Genomic DNA, 25019 nt, shown 5'->3' on the forward strand with positions numbered 1-25019 from the left:
TTGCTTGGTTGCTGGCAAGGATGCAAAGCAACCTTATGGCTGCCTTAATGATGGCCCCTCTGGATGGCTCTCACTGCCGTGTGAGGAATACCTAGCAGAGAAGAATAAATACTGTTAGATTGTCAGCAGGCATTAGGGGCAACAAGAACTTTATTTTTTAAAATCTTGGACAGTTGCACTTTTCTTCATGTCCTGGTGTTCGTTTAATGTGTATTATAATACTTTCTTACACTAAACTATGCCTTCTGTTCACAAACATTGTGTAATTATTCTGCTCTAAAGTGTTTTATATAGTAGTGTAATAATAGCTAAACTGTGAAGGAAGCAGCTTATTACCAAGTTGGAGCTAACTGCTATATGCTTTCTCCTCGCTTGAGTGTCTGCTGTGCTTTGCCAGTCTATCCCAGTCTTTGCCATGTCCTGTACTAGTCTGCCCCATTGTCTGGGTGCACAGATTGTACTGCTGTACACCCTCTAGATGGCCCCACCCAGCTCCTGTCAGCACTGTCAGAGAGTGTGATCATACATGCAGTATCCGCTAGATGCTTAAATGCCTTTCCCTGTGTATTGTGTTTACCTCTGTCCAGTACGTCTCATGGTGCATATTATATATAAACATAAAAGTATGTGTGTATATAAATATATGTTATGCAGACACACACATGTAGATACCGTGAGGCTGTATTTGTTGTAGTATCTAATGATGGAGGGTGACTTTTACTGTACAGAAATGTATTGGCAGACACACACATGTAGATACCATGAGGCTGTATTTGCTGTAGTATCTAATGATGGAGGGTGACTTTTACTGTACAGAAATGTCTTGTGCACTGACCGTCCTGTAGTATCTAATGATGGAGGGTGACTTTTACTGTACAGAAATGTCTTGTGCACTGACTGTCCTGTACAGTGTATACTAAACTTTTTTTTTCCCCCCTAAAAAGTGAGGTCATGCTCTGTGTTATACCTGTTGCCCTGATCTCAAATTGATGTTTGTTCTTTCCTTGATACAGGGCAAAATATGTCATGTTTTTTGTTGAATTCCAAAAAAGCATTCCTCCTTTTCATGCTATAATGATTCAGGTAAAGTCTTAACTTTGGTTATAAGTGAGACATTGTTTTATTATGTTTACTCCCTTAACTTTGCTAAGAATCTCTGTTGAAAATCTCAGTGAACACTTTTCATGAAACTGAACACTAGGACTTTCAGTACACGTGCTATTTTACATGATCTGAAGTAGTTAACTTCGTTTGTGCATCAGCCTATGGGTCTTCGGATCCATATCGGATCCGAGCCGGCAGTTTCCAACAGCAACACCAACCTGACCTTAGATCTAGTTTGCCGCGGTTTCATCCAGCAGCTCGATCACTGAGTTCCAGGCCTTAGCGTTTTTTGTGAGAAAATTTTACTGTTTTTTTTCTCTCCCTTTTCTGTATTTTTAGTGTGCGTGTGTTGTGTACAGGTCCCTCTTTAGTTTTAAACCATTCTGTTAACCTTCTTGATAGTTTTCCTTCCCCACCCTCGTTAGTGCGTTAGGGAGTGTGCTGTGTGTTGGGGCCTAACGTGTGTGTTTTCCTTTCAGTATGTCGGAGGCCCCAAAAGCTGTTTTCTCCAAGTGTACCGAATGTGGCCATAAGCTATCCCTGGCGGATGGCCACACTTGGTGCGTGTTGTGCCTTGGGGTTGAACACCTGTCCTCAGGTTGCTCCATATGTGCGATGTTCAACCCCAGGGCACTTAAGGACCGGAAGACAGCTGATTCTGGTGAGACTGCTGCCCCCGGACTCTGCTTCGGCCTCCGGTCCCACGGCGGCTCCTGCCACTCCTGCCTCCCTTCCCCTGGCCGGGACTCAACCTCCCGCTTTGGGCCAGGAGGATAGGGAGTCCAGGAAAGAGAAGCTGAGGGAGAAGCACCACAAGCGGTGGGCCGAGGCCTCTTCATCGGCCCCTCCGGCTAAGCGGTCTTCTCCTTCCAGGACCTCCGAGCCTTTCCCCCCTCGGATCCGGTCCCCTTGTTTTTCACCAGGACCGGAGGAGGAGGCCCAGCCCCCATCGAGGTCATCGAGACGGCACTCCCGTCCCGCCTCGGTGGCCTCATCCAGATCCACCAGAAGCCTAACAGATGCAGACTTGGACCGGATGATGAGAAGATTCCTCCAGGCCCAGCTGCAGATGGGAGTGTTCCTGCCACCCCCCCCTCCGGCGGGGAGCTCGACCCCGTTTTTTGCCCTGATTGCTCCTTCTCCGACCCGCTTCCCGGGTTTGGAGTCTTCGGAGCCGGGTAGCGTTGGCGCCGACAATGCCCTCGAGTTTGTCGGGTCCCTTTTCTTCGCATCCGAACTCTCTGAGCCGAGAGCTGAGCTTCGGATCCGAGGGTTTCAGTGTGTCTTCGGCTTTGCCCAGGTCGGAGCATACTGGGCCTTCGGATTTGACCGCGTCGGCTCCAGCCCTGATCCGCCCGTCGGATCCAAGGGAGGGTCTGCTCTCGGATCCCAGAGAGGGCAGCTCTCCTTCGACATTCGACATAGTGGAGAGGGTCCTGTCGAGGGATTCCAGACCCCCGGCCTTGGCTACAGCTCCACCCTGCACTCCATCTCAGATGGGTCAGACTTCCATCAGCCAGTCCCAGGGACAGCCTGCTCCGATGTCCCAGGTCGTTCCTTTGGAACATGATGTTGCTGGTAAGGTCTCCTCGGACAGCCCCCCCCGAGGAGGTTTCTCACAAGCACAAGTGCACAAGGAGCCACTTGGTCTCCCCTGAGTCCTTGACCGAGGACACAGATTTGGAGGAAGGGGAAGGTTCCCCAAGATCACCCCCCAAGGACGTCTCATTTGGAGACATCATGGAGATGCTCAGGATTAGGGGGGGTGGTCTGCCCCAAAGCCTACCTTGGACGAATCTGTGTTCCTGGAGGCGTTTGTAGCAGGCCCGTCTACCTCTTGGGTGTCCCCTCCAGCCGACTCCATGGTAGATCTGATCACTACCAGGGCGTGGAAGGAGCTGGACACTGTTGAGCCAGTCCCAAAAAGACCTGATAAAATATTCAGTCCACCCTTCGACAGATCACACTGGAGTAAGGGAACCCCTGTAGATGCCATGTTGGTGGCGGCGGCCACTAAAAGGGAATTAGCCCAGGGGAGTCCCTCGGTCCATCCTGCAGACAAGGAGTCTCGGTCGATGGATCGCTTAGGGAAGCGGGTATTTAGTTCAGCTACCTTCTCAGTGAGGTCACTGAACTGCATGGCACATGTCATACGACTGCAGCGAGACCTTATCAAAGAGTATGCCGCGTCGCCCCCGGAGTCTATGTCGGCAGAGGACAAACAGTTGTACTCTTTCTGAATGGTCACTCTAAGGTCTATTTCGAACACCTTTATGTGGCTACTGTCCCACGCCACAGAAGGGGCCGCTAGAGCTAGCGGAGCAGGCGTCTTTATGAGGCGACAGGCCTGGCTCCACCACTGTGATTTCGCAGAACCCTTTAAGGCGTCTTTCGCTAATGCCCCTTTCAATGGTTCTGCCCTCTTTGGCAAAACCGTACGCGATACCTTGGTCCAGAGCGAGAAGGACGGGAAGACGTCTGCCGTCGGAGTCCGCTTCTCTGCTCCCCAGAGGTCCTTTTCCAAGAACCAAAAGGGACAGAAGAAGATGTGGTTCCGAAAGTCGCAACAGCCCCGTTTCGCTCCGGTCCCCCAGTCCTTCCGCGGCAGAGGAGGACAGAGTGGACGCCACCCTAGAGGCAGAGGGGGCCCGAAGAACTTTGGGTCCAGAGAACCGTTCTCTGACCGGCCCACGCAACAGCCCTGAAGGGTTGCCCGACTGCTCCACTCTGGTGGCAGTCGGGGGGTGGGCGCTTCTCGAGGCACCTAGCAGCTTGGGAGCCCATCACGACCGACCGCTGGGTGCTTCGCATCATATCCAGAGGTTACCATATCCCATTCTCTCATTTCTGACGTCCCACCCGAGCAGAGGGAGGCCGCAGCTGCGGAAATCCAGTGGCTGCTACAAAGAAGAGCCATCCAGCAAGTCCCCCCAGACCAGTGCAGATCAGGCTTTTACTCCAGGTTCTTTTTGGTGCCAAAACATACGGGGGACTTCAGACCGATCCTTGACCTATCCCTCTTGAACCTGTCAGTAACCAAGGAAAAGTTCCGGATGGTCACGCTTCAATCCATTCTCCCCCTCCTGCGGGAGAACGACTGGATGTGCTCTGTAGACCTCAAAGATGCGTACTACCACATTTTGATGGACAGACAATCCAGGAGGTTTCTCCACTTCCAGCTAGAAGCCAGCCATTACCAATTCAGGGCCCTTCCCTTTGGTCTCACCACAGCCCCCAGGGTGTTCACCAAAGTTCTGTCGGTGATAGCGGCCCACCTGCGACTGCAGGGCATTCAGGTTTTCCCATACCTGGACGACTGGCTCCTGACCACCCCCACAAGGCATCTACTCTGCGCAGCCAGAAACTCCTTTCTTCACCTAGCGACCCGGCTGGGGATCACTATCAACATAGAGAAATCTTCCCTTTCTCCAACTCAAACCGTAGATTTAATCGGAGCCAGGTTGGACATAAACTAGCCCTCTTAACTCCAGACAGAGTGCGGACTTATAAGACTCCATGTGCGGGCCATCCTCCTACCCCAGGCACCCCCGGCGGAATTGGTCCTGAGGGCTTTGGGTTCGATGGCAGCCACCATCAACCTATTGCCGATGGCGCGTCTGAACATGAGAGTCCTGCAATGGACTCTCCAAGTTCAATGGTCTTTTCTGCAATTCCCCCTGTACCACCCTATTCCCCTCAGCAGGGTTTGCAGGAAGGCCCTCTTATGGTGGCACCAATCCCCGGACCTCCAGAATGTGCGCCCCTTTTCTATGTCCCCTCCCCTAACCACGGTGACCACGGGCGCCTCTCGCCTCGGGTGGGGGGGGTCATTGTGTGGGCAGGACAGTCCAAGGCACGTGGAACAGCACGGAGACCTCTCTGCATATCAATGTCCTAGAGATGAGGGCGGTGCTTTTGGCATTGCAAGCACTATAGAGCCTTCTTCCTATAGGAACGATTGCAATCCAGACGGACAACATGGCAATGGTCTGGTACATCAACAAACAGGGAGGAATCAGGTCTTATCCCTTTTGTCGAGAGGCCATGAGAGTGTGGGAATGGGAGATTTCCACCAACCGCTTTCTCATAGCGACGCACATTCCGGGACGGTCCAACATTTTAGCAGACAAGTTGAGTCGCACCATCCTCTTGCCGTACGACTGGTCTCTTAACCCAGAAGTAGCGAAGCAGATATTCTCCACTTGGGGTCAACCTTGTTGCGATCTTTACGCCTCTCCTTCAAATGCGAAATGCAATGACTACTTCGCTCTAATTCCCCCACCAGGGGAATCCCCACGAGACGCTCTGGTGCATGCTTGACCCCCCATTCTCCTTTATGCTTACCCTCCTCTTCCGCTGATGTTGAAGTTTCTACAGAAAGTCAGTCGGTTGCGGAACAAGATAATCCTCATTGCCCCATTCTGGCCTCGCCAGGCTTGGTTCCCGTATCTTTGGTCTCACCTAGTGAATCCTCCCTGGATTCTGGATCCCATTCTGGATCTCATATCCCATCCATTGGATCTTCTGACCCTGAACCTGGACAACCTCAAGCTCACAGCTTGGTTGATCCAGTTCCAAGGTTAGCTAGGACTCCCGGTATCTCTTCCCAGGTCAAAGCTATTCTGGTGGCGGCGCATAAGCCATCCACCAGAAAGGTCTATGTTAGCAAATGGAAACATTTTTATATTTGGGCGGAGCACAGAGATTTAGATCCTTTCACAGCTCCGTTGCCTGCAGTGTTAGATTTCCTATCTGGACTCTTCGATCAGGGCGCCATCTCCTCTACAGTCAAGGTTCAGTTGGCGGCTATCTCTCACTACCACGTAGGAAGTGACCTTGGACCGTTGATCTCCTCTAAGTTATGCAAGGCCTTTCTGAAGGGTACTTTCCTACTCAGACCCCCGGTGAAGGAAGCAGCCCCTCCTTGGGACTTAACTTTGGTATTGCAGGCACTTACAGCCCCCCCCCCCCCCCCCTTGAACCTGCAGCTTCAGTAGATCTAAAATTTTTATCATGGAAAACTGCCTTTCTTGTAGCTATCACCTCAGCTCGAAGGGTTTCCGAATTTCAAGCCCTTTGTGCAAAACCACCTTATTTGTCCTTCCACAAAGACAGAGTCTACCTCAGGACCAATCCCTCCTTTCTTCCAAAAATTGCATCCGAATCGAATATTAATCAGTCCATTAACCTACCAGTTTTTTTTCCCAACTACCAGAACAAAGAGGAATATAAGTTACATTCGTTGGACGTGCAGACAACTGCGCTTTTATTTACACAGAACAGCTGGTCATAGGCAATCAGGTCAGTTGTTCGTTTCCTTTGCCAGATTTAGCTTAGGAAAGGCTGTTTCTAAAGTCACACTGTCCAGATGGATTTCTCAGTGTATTCTGTTGGCATATGAAAGTACTGGTCGGCCCGCACCTCTAGGAGTCCATGCCCACTCTTCTCGGTCTATCTCTACTTCGGTGGCTTTTTGTTCTAGACTCTCATTGGATGATATCTGCTCAGCAGCAACATAAACTTCATCTCATACCTTCATTAATCACTACAAGCTGGATATTGTCTCCAGAGGGAGAGCATCCTTTGGCTCTGCAGTGCTCCAGAACATCTTTCCTTGAGGACCGCCCAAGATTTAGATAGCTGGGGACTCTGTCCCATAGGTTGATGGACAAATGAAGTTAACTACTACAGATTAAGAAGTTATGTACTCACCATAACGTTCCATCTGAGTAGGTAAACTTCATTTGTCAGCAACCGACCCCCCCTCCGTCCCCTGACCTTCGGATGTTCGAGATGTTACCTTCCTTATGGCAAGGGTATGTAGCTAGCTTTGCGGGTGATTTTTGTATGCTTATCTAGCTGTGGGCAAATTCGATCTGAGGTCAGGTAGGGTTGGCAGGGGATTATGGGTAGGGGAGGAGCTTGGAGCTCGGATCTATGCTGTTGGAAACTGCCGGCTCGGATCCGATATGGATCTGAAGATCCATAGGTTGCTGACAAATGAAGTTTACCTACTCAGATGGAACATTATGGTGAGTACATAACTTCTTATTATCTTGGGGAAATGCTTTCTTGATTTGCATAATGCATGCTCAGTTACTTGAAAAGTTATTTATCTTTGTTTGTGGGGAAAAGTCCAACTGGGATAAAAAAAACTTTTTCAGCACAAGACCGGGGAGAAAAGCTCTGCATTTAACACCAGTTTTGATTTAGCCATAAAGTACAGTAACATAATATCAGCAGGACTACAAAATATAGGTAAATGTACATAGACGAGAGGAAAAAAACCTAAAATAGCTTACATTAGCATCATTTAGAAATAAACCATGTACACAGTTTTCATAAGTATATACAATGTTGAACATTTATTAGAAATAGACAGAGGCTTGTATATAGCAAAGAGAGATACAACATTGAAAAGGTGCTGTAAAATATTACCTGCAGTTTCTAGAAATTAAATTAATGAAAAGAGGCAGGTTAACTGTGGAAATGTTAGAAAAGGGGAAAGTGGTTGAGAATGAAGTATAGCATGATATCGTAGTAGTAGAGAAACTATGAAAATATTGTTCCATTTAAAATTGCAAAGTGAAGTAATTAGGAAAGTGAGAATGGTTGGGGCTAGTTGGACCATTAAAAGGAGTGTTAGTTTTGGATAGATGAGGGGAGAGAGTGATGAAACTGTCAGAGCAGGGACAGTGAGATAGTTGTAGATTTAATTAGAGAAAAGATTGAGTGTTGTCAACTTAGAGCTTGTGATTAATGTAATTTATGTAAACAAAGTTACTCCTTGTGGTTAAGTGAGTGTCTTTCTAGCCCGATGGTGAAAAGGGGGAAGTGGATGAAGCAAGTATTTGGACAAAACGTAGCAGGTGTGGCCTAAAAAATTATCCATTTTATTTTATTAATTTATTTGATTAATAAAGTGTGTATCATTTATTTTCTTAGTAAGGTGTACCACCCCCTGCTTCTGTCTAGTTTTGAAAGAGTGGATTAAAACGTGTCCCAGCAGCCCTCTTAGTGATGATGCATGTAGTAAGTACACTGCTCAGCTATAATTTCTTGCTAGGAATTGTGTAGATGCAGTAGAGCCTTGTTCAGCAATGTTTCTGAAAAACTCACCCGATGCTAGCATTAATTGCACCACCACTACTCTCATTACAACAGGGTAACTAAAAATGTGTTTTTACTTGCCCAGTCTACTACATTGAGCTTAGAGTTCTGCCCCCTTCCAAATATGCTGTGGAGTTGTTCGCTCACTTATTCAAGAGATTTTTTGCTTATTCGCTCCCTGGGCCAAGAGCTGACAGAACCAGGAGTGGAAGCTGTCATGTTTGTGTTGGTATTGAAGAGTTTTCATTAAACCTCACCTCCCTTTGTGTACACTTGTTCATATCCATGGGGTTGGCATGCAGTGGGCCTTTGCATTGTGAGTCCATCCATCTGCATGTGATGTAATTACTGGGCCCTGATCTCCTTTTACTCCTTGTAGAAACTTTACTTGTGATTCATTGGTCTCCTCCGGGGATTCATCCAAGGAGAACATACTTAAACACACAGTTCCCACCCCTGTCCTCAAAGACAAACAAACAGGCTAAGCCTCCTGTTTCTTCTACTCCCTTGCACCATTTCCATTAGATGATTAGGATGCAAACTGGATGCAAGTCACCCACATCAAAGTCTGGTTTTATCCTTGTATACCATCAGAGCTGGTAATGTAACTTCCAACAAAACCCTCAACCTCCTTATGCAGCTCATGAGCAGGAGTGGAGTACAAAGACTGTACCAATCAAAATATGCTGAGAAGTCTGCATTCTTGGTCATTTGCAGGATAACTTATAGTCCCTGCACCTTTAGTAAAAAGAAAAGGGGTGGGAACATGCTCATTTTGGTAGGACAGCTAAAAACATAAATTCTTTCAGACTTCTTTGTCCGTAACCTGGAATAATGTAATAGGAAAAATAACTGAGAGGAATTTTCTCTGGCTGGAGCCATTGTATCTCAAAAAACAACAGTTATACAAACTTAAATAATGAAAGCATTTATAGGTATCAGCTTTAGCTATACAAAATTAATTAAAAAAAAACTTCAGCAATGCTTTTACTACACTTGCTTTTACAAAGAAAGTCCTTCACTCCATGACTACCAGATAGATTTTAGATGGGAGAGAGGCATGCAGATTTCATGTCACTAGTGTCGCTATGCTACAGGCTAATTGTTACACTGTACATGGTGGGGGTGGGAGATAAGTGTAGATCTGATGTTGTCTTTTCTGTCCATTCCTTAACATATGAACATATGGGGTGTCATATTTGACCTACCTCTGATCTCACTTCGCACACTTCTAAGCTTTAGTGCTCAGGCTCCTCCCCTATCCATAATCCCTTCTGAAAGGAGTGAATTACCCCAGATCTTGTTTACCGCCATAAACGTTTGACAGATCTTGGTGCTCAGTAGTGGTCTCTCTAAACAAACAAACAAAAAAAAAAAGAGTTCTAGAAAGTATTTTTGTTTGGGTTTAATTTTGATCTCCATTGTTTAGCATTTACATATTTATGTTTCCTGTTCCTTCCCCTTTCTCTTTTCTTCTTGCTCCTTTGGGGATTTATTTCATAAAAACTTAAAAAAAAACAGTAGTGATTGTAGTTATCGCTTATTTTTAGTGATAGTTTTAAAACTTTCTGTTTTCTAGAACACTTATTTTGTTCTTTTCCTTTTTCTTTATTCGGACCATGAGGATGGCGGATAAGCCCTCCAGTTTTAAGAAGTGTATAGGTTGCTCCCACAAGCTACCTAACTCAGACACACATGAGATTGCCTTGGGCCTTCTCATTTGGATATTGCTTGCTCTATCTATGAAGCTTTCAGACATCAAGACATTGCAAAAGGAGTAAAAGCTAATTTTAAATCATATCCTTCAGCCTACCACAGGAGAGAAGTCCTCTTCAAGACTGGGGAAGTCTGTGGCTGCTGCTTCTTCCCCTTCTCCATCTTCATCTTCCAAAAAGGCTGAAAAACTGGGAAACATGTAGCAAATATATATATATATTTTTTGCCATTTCATTAAATTTTCATACATTTCATATCCTATTCCATTTGGGCCTGCTACTGAATCTATATTTACCAGTCTAAGCACTTCATCCAACTCATAAAAAGTAATCTCTTTCAACTTCTTTATTTACTTGATCTGAGTTTTTTTACTTCGTATATTTTATTACATTCTTTTTTTTTGTTAAACATTTCCACATAATGATAAAAACACAGAAGACATTATGATAAAAACACAGAAGAACTCTGGTACGACCAAGGTTTCCAGTTTCAGTTTTAATGTTAAAACATAAGCACTTTCGCAGGAAGACCTGCTTCATCAGATGCTAATAAATGCAACTAAAATGTGCTTGTATTTATACAACCTCTAAGAAATACAAGTAGTCACATGATATAATTTGCATCATAATTGCATGATTTTCATTCCATTCTTTCATAAATTCTTTTTATTCCCTTTCCTATTTTAATATAGTCTTTATTTTTATTTTTGTCTATCCATATTGCCAAATGATCTGTGACTCCCATTGCAACTGCTGCTTCTTCTGCTATACTTATTCCTTCAGATATTATAAAGTAATCTATTTTGCATTTAAAGATATCTCTTATATTTCCAGAATTGTCTATTCCATACAGCAAATTTACCCCATTGCATAACTTCTGCCATTTTTCTTATATCCTTTCTTTTTCTTTCACCCATTAAATCACAGTTAAAATCTCGTGTTGTTACAATATTCATATTCACTACTACATAATGTAACATCTGTTGAAAAGGATTCTTACGTTCTTTACAGATAACGCATCTCAAGCTATATTTCTGTATACTTTCTCTTGCCATCTTAAGTCAACAATTGTTAGTTTTCCCATTCTTATTGGTGTTGCGTCTGATATCTTCACTGCTCTCCTACATAATGCTGCTAATCCTGAACAATGTTCATTTTCCAAATTCCATATCATATTTCCACCCCATATTTTTTCTGTTTGAAATCTTTCATTAAAGAATGTTTTCCAAACCAATTATATCTACATTACATGTATTACCCCATTCTAATATCCCTACCGTATTTTTAATACTCTTTACATTTTCCGAAATAATTTTTGATGACTTCTTTCTCTTTTCCTTAATTTAAAGGAAATCATTGTTCTTCACTAATTTTCATTTTCACATGTGATTTTCATTACGTATCATACATTTATATTATTTTCTTTTATATGCATTCCTTTAAACTTCCTTTTCCTGTCTTTTACTCTTTTCCCAATACTTTTTTCCTTTTACCACTTTCCAACTTGTATCTTCATCACTAATTTCCAAATCTTTATCTCCTCTCAATTCTCTTTTCTTATTATTCTATGTCCATCTCTTTTCCATTTTGTTCTGTATTCTCCCCATTTGTTTTCACTATTTTTTTTAAATTAATCTCTTCCTTACAGTCCATTCATAAGTGTGCCCTCTTTGTTTACATGTGTAATAATGCAGTTCGTATCTCTCTGCATTATGGCCTATTTCTCTGCATACATAACATTTATTTTTATCACAATTATTTACAAAATTTCTTTCTTTCCCACAAAAAAGCATGTTCTTGGTTGCCCCCCAGTATTTTACCACACTTTTATTGCCTTCAACATTTATAATACTTGGAATGTGCACAATATGTGTCCATTTTCAAAACAACATTGCAGACCCATTCCCCAGTCTGTAAACCCCCGCCTTTCGTAAACTTTTGAAATGTCCATTATTTCTTTACCCGTAATTTTAAATGTCCTTTTAAAGTCTCTCCCCTTCTGTCCAAAACTGTGTATGTATTTTCTTCTTTGTTTATTGAAAAAAAGCTTGTACTACATAATTGTTCCATGGATTATCATTCTGTCTATTTTCATACTCGCATAGAACATTTTCTGTACCATCACCAGTCTCAGAAGTATTGTCACAAAATGTCTCTGTTTATCAAAATTAAATTTCGTACCTGTTGTTCTTTTATGCCTAAGGCAAGTATTACAGTGGTCCATACCTGATATCTATTCATTTCCTTTTATGCCTAAGGCGAGTATTACAGTGCTCCATACCTCATATCTATTCATTTCCTTTTATGCCTAAGGCGAGTATTACAGTGGTCCATACCTCATATCTATTAATATCCTTTTATGCCTAAGGCGAGTATTACAGTGCTCCATACTTCATATCTATTCATTTAGTTTTATGCCTAAGGCGAGTATTACAGTGCTCCATACCGGATATCTATTCATTTCCTTTTATGCCTAAGGCGAGTATTACAGTGCTCCATACCTGATATCTATTCATTTCCTTTTATGCCTAAGGCGAGTATTAACAGCGGTCCATACCGATATCTATTAATTTCCTTTTAAGCCTAAGGCAAGTATTACAGTGCTCCATACTTCATATCTATTCATTTCTTTTTAAGCCTAAGGCGAGTATTACAGTGTTCCATACCTGATATCTATTCATTTCCTTTTATGCCTAAGGCAAGTATTACAGTGATCCATACCTCATATCTATTCATTTCCTTTTATGCCTAAGGTGAGTATTACAGTGGTCCATACCTTATATCTATTAATTTCCTTTTATGCCTAAGGCGAGTATTACAGTGGTCCATACCTAATATCTATTCATTTCCTTTTAACCCTAAGGCAAGTATTACAGTGCTCCATACTTCATATCTATTCATTTCCTTTTAAGCCTAAGGCGAGTATTACAGTGGTCCATACCTGATATCTGTTCATTTCCTTTTATGCCTAAGGCGAGTATTACAGTGGCCCATACCTGATATCTATTCATGTCCTTTTTTGCCTAAGGCGAGTATTACAGTGGTCCATACCTCATATCTATTAATTTCCTTTTATGCCTAAGGCGAGTTTTACAGTGCTCCATACTTCATATCTATTCATTTCGTTTTATGCCTAAGGCGAGTATTATAGTGCTCCATACTGGATATCTATTCATTTCCTTTTATGCCTAAGGCGAGTATTACAGTGCTCCATACCTGATATCTATTCATTTCCTTTTATGCCTAAGGCGAGTATTAACAGCGGTCCATACCTGATATCTATTCATTTCCTTTTAAGCCTAAGGCAAGTATTACAGTGCTCCATACTTCATATCTATTAATTTCTTTTTAAGCCTAAGGCGAGTATTACAGTGGTCCATACCTGATATCTATTCATTTCCTTTTATGCCTAAGGCGAGTATTACAGTGCTCCATGCCTGATATCTATTCATTTCCGTTTAAGCCTAAGGCGAGTATTACAGTGGTCCATACCTGATATCTATTCATTTCCTTTTAAGCCTAAGGCGAGTATTACAGTGCTCCATACCTGATATCTATTCATTTCCTTTTATGCCTAAGGCGAGTATTACAGTGCTCCATACCTGATATCTATTCATTTCCTTTTATGCCTAAGGCGAGTATTACAGTGCTCCATACCTGATATCTATTCATTTCCTTTTATGCCTAAGGCGAGTATTACAGTGGTCCATACCTGATATCTATTCATTTCCTTTTAAGCCTAAGGCAAGTATTACAGTGCTCCATACTTCATATCTATTCATTTCCTTTTAAGCCTAAGGCGAGTATTACAGTGGTCCATACCTGATATCTATTCATTTCCTTTTATGCCTAAGGCGAGTATTACAGTGGTCCATACCGGATATCTATTCATTTCCTTTTATGCCTAAGGCAAGTATTACAGTGCTCCATACCTCATATCTATTCATTTCCTTTTATGCCTAAGGCAAGTATTACAGTGCTCCATACCTGATATCTATTCATTTCCTTTTATCTTGATCGCACTTCCAAGAAAGGAGGTGGAGTAGCTATCCTATATAAATCTAACCTGAAGCTTACTCTTCTTGACATTGCTCTTACCCAAAACAATAATGTCGAAATAATCTGCTCTAGAGTTCAAATTAATACTACTAAATCAATAAACATCATTTGTGCTTATCTGCCTCCAGGAAATAATATCCCCACATTAGAACAACTTCTTGAACAACTCTCAAATTACCTCCCCCAAGAAACACTACTTCTTGGAGACTTTAACATTGACTGGAAATCTTGTAACAATGCTAACCCTACTTCCCATTTAAACCTTTTTGGTTTCAAACAACTAATTGATAGTGCCACTAGAATAAATAAAACAAGCAAAAAGAAACCACCTTAGACTGGGTTCTTACAAACTCCCCTCACAAAGCTACAAAACTGGCATCCTTCCTGATGACCTTAGCGATCACTCCCTCACATATGTCATTAGAGCTAAAACTCATCAAAACTTACCTACCTCACATAGAACACTATATTCAAAGAAACAATTTAATCCCCAAAGATTTCAAACAGAACTCTCACAATACAATTGGACCCTCTAAAGCACCTCTCTCTCAACAAAGCCATAGAATATTTCAACTCAGCATTCCTTACAATCCTAAACCACCATGCCCCAAGTCGTACCATTAGAATAAAGACCAGAACAGCACCCTGGATTACCTCTAATACTAAACAAAAGATCAGGCTTAAAATAAATCTTGGAAGAAATGGCTCCTCTAGAAACCCAACAGACTATCAAACCTTTAGAGAGCTGAGAAACAAAACCAAAATGCTATTACTTCAGACAAAAGAACTACTATGTAGAACTTCAGCAATCCACAAAAAAGAACCAAAAGGTTCTGGTCTACTATGAATCATCTACTTACCCCAGGTAAAATAGTAACACCTAACCCACAGAATCTAGACCCTGATAATCCCTCTTTAATAGCCAATAACTTCAATAGCTTCTTTACTACTTCCATACAAACACTAGCAAGCCATTTATCCCCTGATGCTTCCCAACTGATCTTAAGTAACACCAACAACGTCATTCCTTCCTTTCAACTTCAACCCATACCCACCTCCTACATACAATCTCTCTTACAAAAACTTAAACCCACTACCCCTCAGCAGATAAGCTTCCTGCTGAATTCCTTCAGGTAGCAGCAAAAGCTATAGCCTACCCTGTTTCGATCCTAATAAACAGATCCATAAAAGAAAGTGATTTTCCAGCAATCTGGAAGATATCACACATCATACCCTTACATAAAGGAGGCAAATCCACTGACCTCTCTAACTACCGCCCAATAGCACTATTATCTCCACTAGCTAAAATCATGGAAAAATGTATACACAAACAACTACTTAACCATCTCCTTCAAAATAACCTACTAGCAAACACTCAACATGGATTTAGACCCTCACATAGTACGACCACTGCACTACTTTCCTTTACTAACACAATAAACTGTAACCGTAATAATAACAAACTAACTGCTTCTCTTTTCCTAGACCTGTCAAAAGCCTTGACATGGTCAACCATAAACTTCTCCTACACATACTAAACTCACTTGCCTTGGATTTTTCCTCCTTAACGTGGTTCTCATCCTACCTTGAAAACCGACAACAAGCAGTACTCTGGAAAAATTCTCTATCTGCTCTACTACCTATCTCCTTAGGAGTACCTCAAGGATCAATATTAGGCCCACTCTTATTCTCTATCTTTATTAATGATCTTCAATCATCTATCCATAACACTACCTGCATACAATATGCAGATGATTCCACCATCATCTGTACAGCTCCCACCCAATCTGAACTCCAGTCACTCACACAATCTACCTTTTCAACCGTTGAACAATGGTTCTCAAAAAGATGTCTCCTTCTCAACTCCAAGAAAACAAAACTGTTACTATTCTCACCTACCCACAAATCTCCTCAACTAAATTTTACTATTACTGCAGCTGACAATTCTCTTATCTCCCCAGATTCTACTACCAAACTGCTTGGTGTTACTATTGATAATAATCTTAACTATGATTGTCATATCAATAACACTATAAAAGCAGTAAATAAAAAGATAGGTTCACTGTACAGAATAAAACCCTTCCTTACTCCAGAAGCACGGACCACCTTAGCTCAATCACATCTTATCTCCACCCTACTGTATGCTTCCTCTATTTACACCAATCTCTCTAAAGGTAACCTGAAAAACTAACTACATCCTATCATAATATAGCCCGCTTTGCCACAGCATCCCAGTACAGAACTCACCACTGTAATAACTTAAAACAATTACAATGGTTAGAACTACCTAACAAGCTTATCTATCAACAACTCTTAATTACACATAACATTCTTTATCAACCAACAAAACACCAGCTCTCAGTAACCTCCTTAACTCCCTACAAAACTTGAAACAGTTATGATCTGCGAAAAGATACAGGTCACCACAACTAGAATTACAAATTCAGCAGGTAACTGTCTATTTTCAAACTCCATAGGGAAAATATGGAATAACCTCCCCACACATTACCTCACTAGACTCCTTTCAACTTTTCAAAAACAACTTCTATTACATCTTAACAACTTCTGGCTCTGCTCCTGTACCAATCCAGACTAAATGACTTCTCGCTCTTCAGCCATACCTCCCTACGTAAAAATCACTATCTTTCCCTGCTATTTCAAATGACTAAATTACTGTACTGTTCTAAAAAAAAAAAAAAAATATGAATATATAGCTTAGGCTATTTGTTTTTTACCTGTTTTTTTTCGCTGTATTTTCTACTACACTAAAATGTATGCATTGTTGCTTAAATGTTTAACCTTGTTTTAATTGTGGAGCTTTTCTCCCCGGGCCTCCACTGAAAATGGAAATTATCCAGCTGGACTAGCCCGGTCAACAAATGTAAAATAAATAATAAATAAATAAAATTATCCCGAAGGCGAGTATTACAGTGGTCCATACCGGATATCTATTCATTTCCTTTTATGCCTAAGGCAAGTATTACAGTGCTCCATACCTCATATCTATTCATTTCCTTTTATGCCTAAGGCGAGTATTACAGTGCTCCATGCCTGATATCTATTCATTTCCGTTTAAGCCTAAGGTGAGTATTACAGTGGTCCATACCTGATATCTATTCATTTCCTTTTAAGCCTAAGGCAAGTATTACAGTGCTCCATACCTGATATCTATTAATTTCCTTTTATGCCTAAGGCGAGTATTACAGTGCTCCATACCTGATAGCTATTCATTTCCTTTTATGCCTAAGGCGAGTATTACAGTGCTCCATACCTGATATCTATTAATTTCCTTTTATGCCTAAGGCGAGTATTACAGTGCTCCATACCTGATATCTATTCATTTCCTTTTATGCCTAAGGCGAGTATTACAGTGCTCCATACCTGATATCTATTCATTTCCTTTTATGCCTAAGGCAAGTATTACAGTGCTCCATACCTGATATCTATTCATTTCCTTTTATGCCTAAGGCGAGTATTACAGTGCTCCATGCCTGATATCTATTCATTTCCTTTTATGCCTAAGGCGAGTATTACAGTGCTCCATACCTCATATCTATTCATTTCCTTTTATGCCTAAGGCGAGTATTACAGTGCTCCATGCCTGATATCTATTCATTTCCTTTTATGCCCAAGGTGAGTATTACAGTGCTCCATACCTCATATCTATTCATTTCCTTTTATGCCTAAGGTGAGTATTACAGTGGTCCATACCTCATATCTATTCATTTCCTTTTATGCCTAATGCGAGTATTACAGTGGTCCATACCTCATATCTATTCATTTCCTTTTATGCCTAAGGCGAGTATTACAGTGCTCCATACCTGATATCTATTCATTTCCTTTTATGCCTAAGGCAAGTATTACAGTGCTCCATACCAGATATCTATTAATTTCCTTTTATGCCTAAGGCGAGTATTACAGTGCTCCATACCTCATATCTATTCATTTCCTTTTATGCCTAAGGCGAGTATTACAGTGCTCCATACCTGATATCTATTCATTTCCTTATATGCCTAAGGCGAGTATTACAGTGCTTCATACTTCATATCTATTCATTTCCTTTTTATGTCTAAGGCGAGTATTACAGTGCTCCATACCTGATATCTGTTCATTTCCTTTTATGCCTAAGGCGAGTATTACAGTGCTCCATACCTGATATCTATTAATTTCCTTTTATGCGTAAGGTGAGTATTACAGTGCTCCATACCTGATATCTGTTCATTTCCTTTTATGCCTAAGCCGAGTATTACAGTGCTCCATACCTGATATCTATTAATTTCCTTTTATGCCTAAGGCGAGTATTACAGTGCTCCATACCAGATATCTATTCATTTCCTTTTATGCCTAAGGCGAGTATTACAGTGCTCCATACCAGATATCTATTCATTTCCTTTTATGCCTAAGGCGAGTATTACAGTGCTCCATACCTGATATCTATTCATTTCCTTTTATGCCTAAGGCAAGTATTACAGTGCTCCATACTTCATATCTATTTATTTCCTTTTATGCCTAAGGCGAGTATTACAGTGCTCCATACCTGATATCTGTTCATTTCCTTTTATGCCTAAGGCGAGTATTACAGTGGTCCATACCGGATATCTATTCATTTCCTTTTATGCCTAAGGCGAGTATTAACAGTGGTCCATACCTGATATCTATTCATTTCCTTTTATGCCTAAGGCGAGTGTTACAGTGCTCCATGCCTGATATCTATTAATTTCCTTTTATGCCTAAGGTGAGTATTACAGTGCTCCATACCTCATATCTATTCATTTCCTTTTATGCCTAAGGCGAGTATTACAGTGCTCCATACCTCATATCTATTCATTTCCTTTTATGCCTAAGGCGAGTATTACAGTGCTCCATGCCTGATATCTATTCATTTCCTTTTATGCCTAAGGCAAGTATTACAGTGCTCCATACCGGATATCTATTAATTTCCTTTTATGCCTAAGGCGAGTATTACAGTGCTCCATGCCTGATATCTATTCATTTCCTTTTATGCCTAAGGTAAGTATTACAGTGCTCCATACCTCATATCTATTAATTTCCTTTTATGCCTAAGGCGAGTATTACAGTGCTCCATATCTGATATCTATTCATTTCCTTTTATGCCTAAGGCGAGTATTACAGTGCTCCATACCAGATATCTATTCATTTCCTTTTATGCCTAAGGCAAGTATTACAGTGCTCCATACCTGATATCTATTCATTTCCTTTTATGCCTAAGGCAAGTATTACAGTGCTCCATACTTCATATCTATTAATTTCCTTTTATGCGTAAGGTGAGTATTACAGTGGTCCATACCTCATATCTATTCATTTCCTTTTATGCCTAAGGTAAGTATTACAGTGCTCCATACCGGATATCTATTAATTTCCTTTTATGCCTAAGGCAAGTATTACAGTGCTCCATACCTCATATCTATTCATTTCCTTTTATGCCTAAGGCGAGTGTTACAGTGCTCCATGCCTGATATCTATTAATTTCCTTTTATGCCTAAGGCGAGTATTACAGTGCTCCATACTTCATATCTATTCATTTCCTTTTATGCCTAAGGCGAGTATTACAGTGCTCCATGCCTGATATCTATTTATTTCCTTTTATGCCTAAGGCGAGTATTACAGTGCTCCATGCCTGATATCTATTCATTTCCTTTTATGCCTAAGGTAAGTATTACAGTGCTCCATACTTCATATCTATTAATTTCCTTTTATGCGTAAGGTGAGTATTACAGTGCTCCATACTTCATATCTATTCATTTCCTTTTATGCGTAAGGTGAGTATTACAGTGCTCCATACCTGATATCTATTCATTTCCTTTTATGCGTAAGGTGAGTATTACAGTGCTCCATACTTCATATCTATTAATTTCCTTTTATGCATAAGGTGAGTATTACAGTGCTCCATACCTGATATCTATTCATTTCCTTTTATGCGTAAGGTGAGTATTACAGTGCTCCATACCGGATATCTATTAATTTCCTTTTATGCCTAAGGTGAGTATTACAGTGCTCCATACCTGATATCTACTCATTTCCTTATGCGTTTTACTCTGTATTCTCACCTCTAATTTTCTTTTCTTGCTGTCATCTCTCTTCTTTTCTTTCTGCTCTTCATAATTGCTCCTGATTGTCTCTGCATATGTTTTTCTTTTTTGAATATTGTCCCTTTTTTGTATCATCTCCAAATTGTCCTTTTATGTTTTCCTCCATTGTCACCCCAGTAAACATCTCCATTTTCCAGTTCACTCTGATTAACCTCATGCAGAACGTCATCCTGCAACCCTTGTGAGTGGAGGGCTGTAACAACACATTCTTCTTTTGCCATCTCTTCCTACTCAGCGAACAACCATATCTTCCTGTGAGCTGGAGTTCACCTCTTTTCCTCCCATTACTCTCTCCATGTCGCCCACTGCACTAGGAACGAGACGTGCAGATACTTGTATGAGCCTCGAGTAGGGGAAGTTCCCTGAGACTCTGGCCAAATTTGTCCTAGTAGTATAAATACCACTTTGGGTCTCTCTCATAAAGGGGCTACTAGCCTAGTGAGACTAACCTGGTCAACAAAGGTTAAACAAGTAGATAAAATAAATAAAAACATTGCTGTAAGTGAAGCAAAGTTCCATAGTAAGTACCTGGTTTGACACATGGCACATTTTGATACGTCATAGAAGTGATGATTACTATAAGCAACATTTCCATTACATTTTCATGTCATTAACTTGTGCTCCTTTTATAGTTCACAGTCAGCTGAATTTACAGTTTCAAAATCATGCTTATTGATAAGAATACAGCAGAGAATTTTCATTGTTATCAAGAGATGCTGGGCTATAAAGAAGCAGGGTGTCTACACTGCCAGCAGTTTGGAATTTTGGGTACGAAGTTCAGTTTTGCTGGGTAAAGGAGAAGTGGTTGGCTGAAGACAGATTTGTGTTTTTGGTGGGACACATAACTGCTAAAGTGCCTCCTAGGATGCCTATGGGGGCCACTGCATAGTGAATAGGTTGAGTAACTACAAATGGTTATATTTGTGAGTATTCACTGAAGCTTTTGCCTGTATGTAATATGGGGGGGGGGAGTTGATAGGTCTGACTAAAGTAATAAAGTCTCTTGCAACACTTCAACTGTGACAGATAGTTTACATGGTGGGAGACTGTGGCATGAGGCCACCAGATGATGTGGAACAAAAAGAAAACAACAAAAAAACAGAGTTTAGACACTGAAGTAAGTTTACGTTCTGTGCCCCTCCACAACCCCCCTCAACTTAAATATACCAAATCCGAGATTGCAACACAGTGGAGAAAACAGCAAAGTCACAAGAACGGCCCTGTGATTTTTTTTCCCTGGGAAAAAAATCGCTGTTCTATGCCTTCGACATTGTCAACTTTCATGGTTTTCAATTTGACAGAAGAATGTTAGCTATTTTAAGCGTTCGCTCTTGTGATAGGAACTCGTTAGGACTGCGGCAACAGGTAAACAGAATGAAGAGATATTTCAGCAAGTGTATAATTTGTAACTGTTGCATTGCTTTGGGTGTGTACGCTGTTGTAAGCGGACAGCGAGTATCAAAGTTCCATGCATTGTTGCTGTTCTCTTTTATGACCTAGACTTACTTACATGAAGCATTTGAAATGTGTCACATCCTGTCCTTGTATTTTGTTACTGTGCAAATACTTCTTTTCATCAACGTCACTTTTGCTAAACTCATTCTTAACTTTTTGACTTCTTTTGCATATCTTTGCTTTTTCCTTTTAGACTGATTGAGGAGAAGAAGAAGCATCAGGAACTTATTCTAGAAATATGTTCTGAGAAAGACAGACTGAAAGATGAAATTAGAAAACAAGCTGAAGTAGAGAAGCAACACATAAACACTGTAAAACAGGTAAAAAGTGCCATATCTTTGTACAATATACTAGTGTACAGGAGAAGATTCTGGTATTGATGTGCACTAGCACATTTACAGTACAGTAAGTCTCAGGCCAGTTTTGTTCTTGTGTTATAGAGAGCCACAATGTTTAAGCAGTAATGCACACAATCCTGCATTAACTTCTCCCATTTGTCATGATCAGTTTTTTATACTGCTGATAAAGTCCCTGTGATGCCATTGCATATATGTTGGTGAGTTATGGTACTCAGCTACTGGGCTGCATCCCCTTTAAATGTCAGTGCTGTTTAAATTATCTTTATTTTATTTTTGCTGTGTTTTCTTTAGATCCCATTTCAGGTGTCAAAATTTCACATAACTGCATTCATTGAGTTTCAAGTTTGTATTAAAAGGTTTCTAAATAGCCGAGCATTTAAACCTTTGTAGTGCTTCAGCTGGGCTGGTTTGGCTGCTAGATGGAGAAACGAGCAGTCATTTCTCATTGGCTCTGGGCAGGTGCAGCTCTTAGTTTTGGACTTCAGGACTGCAGTGCCCCCCCCAGGTGTAAAATGAAGACAACAGAATTTTAAAATAATTAGCTGCGAGTCCCGGAGCTGCGCATGCATGCTCTGTGAGTTCCTATCTGGACTGCCATTTAACCAGTCTGGATTACGAAGAGAAGGCATCAGTGTACAGATGCCCAGAAGTCTATGTGGTTTGCAACCTTATAGACTGGAAGGATAGTGGACTGCAACTTATGCAGTCATGTACATGGATGGATAGCAACTGATTGGCTCCCTGGAAGGGGATTTGTACTTGATGCTCTCGCTGCAGAGAATTGGGTTCGGGAGCTGCTGCAAGGGAATGTACAGGTACTTGTTTGTATTTGACTAACTGCAAGGGAATTGGGTTCAGAATGTGTTGTGTGTTTTTGTGTGTGTGTGTGTGTGTGTGTGTGTGTGTGTGTGTGTGTGTGTGTGTGCGTGTGAATGTGCATCTGTGCGTGCGTGTACGTGTGAGTGTGTGTGCCTGTGCATATGTGCGTGCGTGTGTGTGTGAGAAATGCCCCGGTTAACTATACCTGGTGGCTAGAGTTACTCAGGCTCAAACCCTGTACCTTGGGTACAGTTAACAAGAGCCTGAATTCCCTACCCACCACCACTTGTGAAAACTGTTCAGATTTTTGCCTCAGATTTTTGTTCTGCTCCTCATAAAACCTGTGGGTTTTCCTGGATTTTGAATTTACTACATAAATGACGGGCATTTGAATCTCAGACTTCATATTCTCCAGAAAATACATGGTAACACAAAATCTTTTATTCTAGCAATTTTCTAAGTTTATAAGATCAATATTTGAAATTTGTCCTTATTTTTGGGGTTGTATTCCCCCATTATAGGCTTTGTCCAGGTCTTTTGTGCTATGAGGTTGAGAGCTATGGTGAGAACTACTGAATTCACTGAATATGTTTGGGGGCTGTATTCCCCCATTATTGGGTTTGTCCAGGTATTTTGTACTAAGTGGTTGAGAGCTATGGTGAGAACTGAATTCACTAAATGATATCCATTTAAGTTTTAGTCTTCCTGTCTTTCAGGAAACAGCTGATTTGGCATAGTGGTATGTTGCTTTGACTGTAGTGCACAGGGTCCTGGGTTCAAGACTTGGCAGTGAAATTCATGGTGGTAACACAACATTTTATTCTAGCAACTTTCCAATATTATACAAGCAATGTTTAAAATGTGTCCCTGGTTTTGGGCTTTTGTCCCCCCATAAATTTTGGCCTTTTCCAGGTTTCATGTGCTGCACAGTTGAATGTCGAGTGAATTTTACAAGGTGCTGAGAGCTTAAGGGAAGACAAGTTTAGTGCTGCTTATACTGAGTCTGCTTGCATTGTTAATAGCATAACAGGTTGAATACTTGCTTTTGATGCAAAAAGGCTGTTGGTTCTACTCCCACGGTATTTAGATGCATTGCTGATACTGTACTGTGATGTACTTTTAAAGGGGGTGGATGCTGCAGTCCTGAGAATGTCCTCTTTGGAGGAGATACCTAGTAACTGTGAACCTGTTATCAGTTTGCCATCCATTCCTTTTTGCAGTGTTAACTAGCTTATCATTTTAATGCAACATAGACAATTTATTCCTCAAAGACATCAGGAACTTTATTTGTAGATGAAACAACAAAATATAAAGTTGTTTGCTAGCAGCAACCTCTTCATTAGCTACAGATCTCTATACTTTGGAATTATTTAGATGACTTCTGCTTCTGCAGAGATTGTGCATATTTACTTGATACTGGTGGATTGTAGAAGTTTGAGTAGAATTTTATGATGGAAATGTTCTGAATTGGGCAGTTTTGTCATTTTCTTTCATTGTTTACTGGAAAAATGTTCAAAACAGTAAATTTAAAACACATCTAACAACTGTATTGTATTATACAAGGAGTATAATTTAATACAATCAGGAAGGTGTTTATTGATTATCTGATCAGATCAGGTATGCCCCCTCCCAGTTCTTGGCTGGATGTGTTCAATTAGGAACCAGTTAAATCAACTGTCTACAAGCACAAACTTTTTTTGTTACTGAATAGTTTCACTGATTGAGTCTGAATGCTACTGAAAGTGATGATGTCATATTGAAGCAATCACTTCTCTGAGATCATTGTTTTTTTTTTTTGGGGGGGGGGTACTTATTGTCCACACCTAGGGAGCCAAGTCCGTCGTGTAGGATTTCTGCTGCACAATTCTCCTGGCTGAACTATACCTCTTAACTGTCCAGATTTTCACAGAATGAATAGATTTTTATTTCTTATTTTTGGCTTGTTCCTCATAAAATGTGTGGTTTTCTGGCAAATCATTTAGGAATGAAGTCACTTAATGACAGACATTGAGTTTCAGACTTCACACCCTTCAGAAAAATGCATGCTAAAGCAAGACCTGTTGTTCTGTCAAGTTTATACAAGTGCAATTTTTAGTACTCTGTTTTGTTCCCCAGTGTATTTGGCCTTGGCCAGATTTCCTGCGTTAAGAGGTTGAGAGGTATGTGCAAATAAATTGCTTTATAGAATCAGGTATAGCCAAACCTCTCAACTGTCCCCAATTTTAGCTCAGAATGTTGCTCTCCCCTTATAATCCCGCTGCAAAATGGCAGTTTTGGAAGAAATGTGG

At 41.1% G+C, this 25019-nt stretch overlaps 1 protein-coding gene across 1 annotated transcript in view; it reads left to right on the forward strand.

Annotated features, from left to right (window-relative positions):
- The window catches only part of CCDC186 (coiled-coil domain containing 186), a 1483461-nt gene that overhangs the window by 428821 nt on the left and 1029621 nt on the right, over positions 1 to 25019 (forward strand). Inside the window, exon 4 of the mRNA XM_044055936.1 lies at positions 21747 to 21873. Coding sequence (XP_043911871.1) covers positions 21747 to 21873 — 127 coding nt within the window. The remainder of the gene's footprint in view (positions 1 to 21746; positions 21874 to 25019) is intronic.

Source organism: Protopterus annectens, chromosome 14.part0, assembly GCF_019279795.1.
Source record: "Protopterus annectens isolate FY-2018-M chromosome 14.part0, PAN1.0, whole genome shotgun sequence".
Lineage (NCBI taxonomy): Eukaryota > Metazoa > Chordata > Ceratodontiformes > Protopteridae > Protopterus > Protopterus annectens.